The 7,904-nt window shown below is 52.5% G+C and overlaps 1 protein-coding gene and 1 long non-coding RNA gene across 2 annotated transcripts; one reads left to right on the top strand and one right to left on the bottom strand.

Annotated features, from left to right (window-relative positions):
• Positions 1 to 6: 6 nt before the first annotated feature.
• On the top strand, positions 7 to 768 carry LOC107200054. The gene is made up of 2 exons (XR_001519479.1): positions 7 to 105; positions 378 to 768. It is a non-coding gene; the product is annotated as an uncharacterized LOC107200054 (long non-coding RNA).
• A 2,807-nt stretch (positions 769 to 3,575) lies between these two features.
• Positions 3,576 to 6,193, bottom strand: LOC107203071 (NADH dehydrogenase [ubiquinone] 1 subunit C2-like). Its single transcript, XM_015624509.1, has 3 exons — positions 5,965 to 6,193; positions 4,899 to 5,045; positions 3,576 to 4,070 (listed from the first exon to the last, which is right to left on the bottom strand). The coding sequence occupies exons 1-3, from the start codon at positions 6,101 to 6,103 to the stop codon at positions 4,021 to 4,023; spliced, it is 336 nt and encodes a 111-aa protein (XP_015479995.1). The 5' UTR covers positions 6,104 to 6,193; the 3' UTR covers positions 3,576 to 4,020.
• Between the last annotated feature and the right edge of the window lie 1,711 nt (positions 6,194 to 7,904).

Here is a 7,904-nt window from a genome sequence, read left to right as displayed (position 1 = left end):
CTCACCAGGGACACCAACGCCCTGACCCGGAGGTACAGCCAGATCCTGGAGCAGATCAACCTCAGCGAGGGCCAGCCCAGCTGGTGACCCTGTCCTGGCCACCAGGTAAGAGCTGGGGGGGGGTGCAGGGTCCAGGACAAGGGTTGCTCTCCCTGGAGAGGTGCCAACAGTGTGGGGCTGGGGACCTGCTGGGAAGGGCCTTGAAATGGGGACTGCCCCCTCAACATGGGTGGATATGCCTCTCTGTGCTGGAGGAAGGAACCCATCCCATTGCTCTGTGCAGACACTGCAGGGGTTCAGAGTCTACGCACTCAGGGTCGATGGACCGTGCATCCCGCTTGGATGATCCTTGGAGTTAAGGAATGCTGCTGTTGCAGGACAGGTGCTGGTGTCAGGAAGCACAAGACATCCCCGTCGCTGACCATCGCAGGCTCTTCCCAGTCTCGCTCGCGTTCCCCACTCCGTGGCAGCTGACCTGATCTCCTGGCACTGGCACTGACACCGGAGATGGTTGTGACCACTGGAGAACCGGGTGGTGCCTTATCCTCATAGGAAGAAGCATCCGGCTGTGCCGGGAGGTCCATTGGAAGAACTGCAGGCTCGTGCCCTCCTCTTTATTTTCAAAGAGGGGCACAAAGCTGGGGGTGTTGTGAGGTGACCCAGACCTCCAAGAGTCCCTTGAGACTGCCAAGCCCTTTCCCAGCTGGTACCTGGACTCCAAGGGCATTTTCCCCTGTTTCTGCTAATAAAAGAATCCCTGTCAAGCCATTGTCAGTCTCGTGCTTTCACCCATGGAGTGCCCCAGTGAGGGCCGGGGGGGACACTGCCTCAGGAGGGTGGGAACTTTGTGGGACAATGCTGGGAAATGGGAAAGGGGCAAAGAATCTCAAAGTGACGAGGTTGCTTGGGTTGGAAGGGATCTTCAGAGACCATCCAGAGCAATGCCCTGCTGTGTGTGGGGACACTTTGCACTAGACCAGGTAGCTCAGAGCTGTGTCCAACCACTGAGTGCAAACTCACTGGGCAACCTGTTCCTTTGTGCCACCAGCCTCAGGCTGGAAAGTTTCTTGCTGATGTTGACAGCAACGCCACAAAAGCTGGTGCCTGATTTCTGTGTACAAAAAAGCGTGAATGTGCCCGACATTTGGCCCAGTCATGCAAGAGTGAGGGGCACCAGAGCTGTAGGTCTCAGCACCTCTGGAGAGTAGCCTCCCTCTCAAGACCCATCCCCATGTCCAGACATGCCAGCTTTGGGATGCACTGGAGATCGCCATCTCCTCTCTCCTGATCAGCCATTTCTCTCTGCCGCTGGGACCACTCTGGCTTTGGCTTGTCCTGCCCGAGCGTGGCAGCAGGGACAGGGTTTCCAGCCAGCTGTGGTTGAGTGAGCAGCTGAGGAGACGGGGGGCTCTGGAGAGGGCAGCTGAAGCAAGACCCAGAGGTGCTTCTCACATCTGAAAGGTCCTGGTCAGCTTCAGGGGAGGCCAAGGACAGTTCTGAGGGGTTTGCGGCAATCAGAGTCAAGGGAGATGTTTTGGCAGGAGGTACTGGGGATGACATGGGGCCATTTGGAGATACATGAGGTGACGTTTCCCCCCTCCTGAGCCATGGCTTTGGATGGGCTCTCTGGGAGGATGGTGAGTTTTGGGGCAGGCTTGCCCAAACACCATCCCTGTGGCCAAAGAGACCCAAGGAGCTCATTGCACGAGCAGGCAGAAGTTTTGTTTCTCTGGGAAAGCAGCTGCCAATCTGAAGTCCCTCTAACTCAATTCCCTCTATGCAGAGGGAGGATTTCAGAGGTGGCCTGCTCTCTGTGTCCCTCCTCAGCCTGGGCAAAGTTGCAGCCTTGTCTCATCCAGAGGAAATGGGGCGTGCGGGGCATACTGGGAGAGACCTGGGCCATGCCCATTGCAGTGGCACCTCTGGCTGCGGCATCATGGAACTCTGCCTTTGGAGCTCTTCCCCCTCCATGCCGACTGCAGAGCCAGGTGTTGAACCGTGAGGAATGGATGGAGGCCGATTCCTGGTGAGGAGAGGACCACGGAAGGGCTGATGTTCCTCCGGTGCTTTACCAGGCCGTAGCTCAAGGGTGGGATCTGTGTCCCCTGGAGAACATGGCTGGCTGTGCTGGTTTAGGCTGTGATGATTTTCTTCACCGTGGCTGGTGCGGGGCTGTGTGTTGGATTTGTGCTGAACCTAATGTTGATGAGGCACAGACGTTTCTGCTGTTGCTGAGCAGAGCTCGCACAGAGCCAAGGCCTTTGCTGTTTTCTGAACTGCCAGGCTGGTGAGGGGACTGGGGTGCCTGGGAACTTGGGAGGAGTCACTGGTGGGATACTTGATCCCAACTGGCCTGAGCGGTATTCCAGACCATATTACATCATGCTCAGTATAGATAGTGGGAGGAAAAAGTAGGAAAGTAGGAGACTTTTAGAGTGATGGCCTTTGACTTCCCAGGCCACCGTTAACCGAGATGGAGCCCTGCAGTCCTGGGGATTGCTGAACACCCACCTGCCCCTGGGAAACGGTCAATGAATTCCTTGTTTTGCTCTGTTTGCATGCCTGGCTTTTGCTTTCCCTATGAAGTTGGTTTTATTTCAGCCCCCGTGTTTTCCAGTTCTTGCCCTTGGTTCTCTCTCTGATCCTGCTGGTGGGGCAGTGAGGGAGTGGCTGTGTGGGCCTTGGTGGCTGGCTGGGGTCAAACCCCGCCGGTGTGACAGCGAGGGACACCTGCAGCCACCTGTGGCTTTGGGCTGGGGCGGCGCTCAGCAGCTGGAGGGGCTCGTGGTGCCCCAGGGAAGTGTGACAGCAGGACACAGCAGGGGTGACGCACTGAGCACGGCTGTTGAACGTGACCAATGGGAGACGCAGGATGTCCCCAAAGGCCAGTGACCTGGGACAGCTGCAAGGGCTTGCTGACGTGTTGTGGGCCGCTTGCATCCCCCCAGGACCCGCGGGTCTGTCTCTGAGAGCCGCTGTCCCTCCAGCTGGCTCCGAGCCCGGTGTGTCACAGGAACATTCTGCCTGCTCTGATTGCAGGGCATTGCATCACGCTGCCCCAGGGATGTGTCAAGCCCTGACGGTGCCCTGCTGCTGCCCACTGCTGCTGGCCACCGCTGATAAGAGGTTTCTGCACTGCTCCCAGTGGGATGTTGGCAGACAGGACAGATCAGGCGTCTCCAGCGTGGCAGGGGGTGCTAGCTCTCTGCTGCCCTGGACAGGCTCCCAGAGCACCCACACTGTCGCCGGTCACCATGGTGAAAGGTCTTCTTCTTTCAGATGGTTGAATCAAATCAGGGTGGCTAGCACTTCTTTTACATCTGTTTGGACATCATATCCATCAGAGAGCGCTGACCTGGCACAGGGCTCAGTGTCAGGAAGACAAGAGATAAAGCCCAGTTTTGGCCCAAAATATTGAATGAATAAGAAACCCCAAATCCCAAATCAACACAACATCCTCACCATCATATGTGGTCAGTGTTAGGATTCAGGAGCCAGAAACCAAGTGAAAAAGGAGAAAGGTTGGATCCTTATTATCAATAAAGAAAAAGCAATAATAAAAAACAGAGATGGAATTAATTAGGAAGAGCATGTATTTTGGTAGCTGTTCAGAATGAATTTCACAGCAAGACTTTAGGTACAGCATCTACAGGGGCTGGCCAAGAACATGTTCAAGGATCAGAGAAATAATAAAGATGAACTTATAGAACTCATCTTTGAGTTTTATACAATATATGTTTGTATGAACAACTTTCCAGTCTTGCAATTAAAACAACTGAAGAAAACATTAATCCATGTTCTTATTCTGTTAGAAAAATCAGTCATCCACGTATTGACAAACCATAAAGGAACAGAAGAGCAAACAATTAAACACTAACTATTTAATCAAGCTTTTATTACATGAAAAGGAGTAAAATTTAATCTTTTAAGCCATGGACGGTTCAACAGAGTCAGCCACCTTGCCAAAGTTCTCAGGATGGCAGGAATTCATCCTGTGATGTGTCGCCACTGGAGAAATCCTCAGCGAACTGGGTGGAAATCCTCCAAGACCTGCCCTATTCTTTTCTTTTCTGTAAGAGGTGGAAAAACCTAATCAGCATCTGAGATTGATTTGGAAGATGTTTCATATTAAATCTTTATGTTAACAAAACCACCAAAAATCTGATTTTTGCTACTCACAGCAAACCATTAGCTTGCTCTTGTAACTAAATGCACAACTTTTTCTTTTTTTTTTTCTGTTCTATATGGCTATCCACAGGTCCCTGTGGAGGAATCTCAGTAGTAACAGTTTCTTATTTCTACATATTCCTTCCGATGTTGCATGATGCAGACCACAATCCAACAGACAGAGTCACCCAACTGTATTGTATTAAAAAATGGACAATTTTCACCCAAATTTGCTATTGCATCACTGGGCTCAGTGACTGCATTTAGTAAAAAAAGTCCTCTTCTTCATCATTGCTCTAAGCCAATGCCATTTCAGGTTTCCTGTCCTTACTATTTATTCCTTTTTCACCTGTTCTGCTTGTTTTCTGAATATTCATCATAAGATTTCTGAAAACAGGCACTTTACAGGAATAGACATTACAATTGTGAAGTTACAAGAATAAAACCTGTGATTTCTAATTTCACTTATTTCTTCTTCTGTGGTACATTTGGCCTACCTTTTTTTTTTTTTTTGGCTGTGATACTTTTATACTAAAATGAGCTTTTAGGAGGAAGAGGTGGTCATCAATGCGCATCAACGGCCCAATAACAACATCTGTTTTCACATCAGAAAATCCTTTAGACTGCTGCAATTCAGATTGTGAAGGAGCAGGGAAACATTAACCCAGCAACATCTTTACACACAGCTTATGGCAGGCTGAGGTCTCTCTTAAAATATCAGCTGAGTGTACCTGTTTTTGCTTGGAAGTCCACTGGGTGGTGCCTGACATACTCGAACAGCTCTCTGTCCACCTTGGCATGCACGTACTCGGCGCGTTTCACAAGCTGGTAGCCCACAAAGCAGCCCAGGGTAGTGAGCAGGACCTGACGGTGAACACCTGCAGCAGGAGGACAGAGGAATTATCCCCACCTCTCCCAGCTCCCCGGGGGCTCAGGCAAAGCCCCGCTTTCCCCAGGTCCCCCAGACACTCCTCTCTCCCTGCTTTGCCCCTGCCAAGGTCCCTGCAGCACCCACACCTCCCACGGCCCCTGCCAGGCCCCCCTGTCCTCAGCTCAGGGCTCCTTCCCCACCGCCACCCATATCCCTCAGGGAGCCACCTCAGATTCCCTCCACCTCCAAAGGATGCCGTTTTCCCAGCCCCTTTCAATTGCCTCCCCGTGCCAACAAATCCCTCACTTCAGGGCTCCCGCCCCTTGACTCCCATCCCAATCACACAGAGAGCTCCCTTCTCCCGCAACAGCCCCCCCGAACTCAGGGCTCCCTCTCTTCCCATCCCCACTTCATTCATCCCTCAGTGACCTCAAGCCCCACACCCCCCTTTCCCCAGGCATACATACTCCCTCTATCTCCCCATTCCCTCACCTCAGCGCTCCCTCCCTTTCCCCAGCCCCTACATCCCTCACGGTCACCCCAAATCCCATATACCGGTTCCTGCAGCCCCCAAACCTCCTCTAGCCCCTCACTCCTGGCTGTTTCCTCTTCCCTCTCTATTTATCCTTCAGAGTGACCCCAAACCCCACACCCCTTTTTCCCAGGCCCACATATTCCCTGTACCACCCCTGAGCTCGGCTCTTCCACCCCATCCCCAGCCCTTACAATCCTCAAGGTCACCCCAAATCCGTCCGCCCGCCCCCATGTCCCCTCCAGCCTCTCACTCCTAGCTGCTTTCCCCTCTTCAGCTTCATTTACCCCTCAGTGAGCCCAAGTCCCACGCAGCCCCTTCCCCAGCTCCTCACCTCAGCCCTCGCACCCCGCTCCGTTCCCCCTCCCCTCAAGCTTCCCCCGTCCCCCCGCACCGGATCGCAAGATGGGGCGGTGGTTATAGGCGTTGTCCAGCAGCGCCGACAGCCACCCCACGAGCCCGAGCCACACCGTGCCCTTGTTGAGGAGCGGTGGCGGCGGCAGCGACCGCGACTCGTCGGGCAGGAACGCCATGGCTGCCGCCCGCCGAAGGTGACTGGGGGGAGCGGTGCGACGGCTGCGCCTTCCCCCGCCGGCCGGCGCCGCGCTCCCGCGTTCCGCTGCCTTCCTCGCCTATGGTTGTCCTACCAGAAAACCCATCCCAAAATTCAACTCCCGACCTCACAAACGCACCGCCCGCCCCAAAATCCAACTCCCGACCCCACAAACCCACCGCCCGCCCCGAACTCCCTGGCTGAGCGGCCTTAGCCGCGTCGGGGAGGGGGTTCCTGCAGCCCTAACCCCACTGGGTGAGGCGGCCCCCCGCTGCAGGGCCAGCGAGGAAAGTAAAGTAGAGTAGCCAGGTCGGGAAGTAAATTAGGGGGTTAATTAAGCACTAAAATCGAACCCAATTAATTTACAGAGCTCAGATTAAAGACTGAGACCTAACCCATAGTGTTAGCTTTTTCGTTTTTAATTAATATGAAATCACATTAAATCACTCACCCCTCTAGCAGGATTGATGGAACCATTAAAGAAGCCTGCATTAACAAAACACATCATAGATCGTAAGAGCTTCTCAGCTCTTTCCTAAAAATGTATTATTTAGCCTTTGCCCATGAGAGGAAAGCTAATGTCTTTACAAACAGCTTGATGGGTGAAGGTATGGGTGTTAAGTTTTTGAAATGGGTTTTAGTGTCTCTACTGACTTTGGGCAGCAGATTCGTGGCAGAGCCCAGAGAGCGCAGCTCCTGAAACAAAAAAGAGTCTGCACAAGGCTGAACTTCTGGGGGAGAACACTAGGTTCAAGGGGGGAATATGTGCTAGGCCATTCAGGAAGGCTGCACCTTCCCAGTGCCTCAGCAGTGGGGAGAGGAAGAGGGCAACATGTGGAGAGCAGCTTGGGATCAGAGGCTGCGCCCTCCAAAACCTCGAGAGAAAACCCCGCAGGTGTGTGCCCCAGTGGGCTCTCCCTTTATTCAAATAAAGCTGAAGGACTCCCCTGCTTCTTTTTGGACATAAACCTTTGGCATTTGTGGGTCTTCCTGACATCCACACAGGAGGAGGTTGGGCAGTCACTGCTCTGCAGTGGGAGATACTTCAGTTGAACCTGGGATCGTACAATGGCGATGCATGGCCACTTCCAAAGTCATGCCCTGAGTTTAACTTCACAGAATCATGGAATGGTTTGGGTTGGAAGGGACCTAAATGGTCATCTGCTTCCAACACACTGCCACAGGTAGGGAGAACTTCCACTAGACCAGGCTGCTCTATCCAACCCAGCTTTGAACATTTCCAGGGATGGCACACCCATGCTTTGCTGCACAACCTCTTGGAGGATTTCACAATGTGCAAAGGCTCGGCTGGAGAAGAGAGAAGAGCGGTGTTTGTAGGGTCTTTTTGCATATTAGCATTTCCTTACACAGGACAGCACAGCAGACACATAAACACAAGCACTGTGGATGCCTCACCCTGAGCAGAGCTTTGAGGCTTGGAGCTGAGATACAAGTGCAAGAAGCATTGTGGACCAGCGACAGCCACAGCAGCTAAAAACATGGTAAAGCCCTTAGTGGTGCAAAAATAGCAGAAACTATGAGAAAAGAATGAAAACCAGAGTGTGAATGTCTTGAACATGAACCCCCTGGCAGTGAAAACTTTAAATGTACAAAAACAAAAGTATTTGGTTACAGAAACATACACAGTGGTTAATCTACCTGCTGCCCTAAGAAGAGCCACTCTATTTTATACACCCTGAATATTCAAAGAACTCAAAAAGCATATCTCCCTTCAGCTACCCTTGATGAAGGGGTCCCATTTTTCAGCTAACATGTAAGAA

The sequence above is a fragment of the Parus major genome, chromosome 1 (genome assembly GCF_001522545.3).
Source record: "Parus major isolate Abel chromosome 1, Parus_major1.1, whole genome shotgun sequence".
In the NCBI taxonomy this organism is placed as follows: Eukaryota; Metazoa; Chordata; class Aves; order Passeriformes; family Paridae; genus Parus; species Parus major.
The sequence above is the reverse complement of the archived record's forward strand: the minus strand, read 5'-3'. Positions and strand labels throughout refer to the sequence as shown.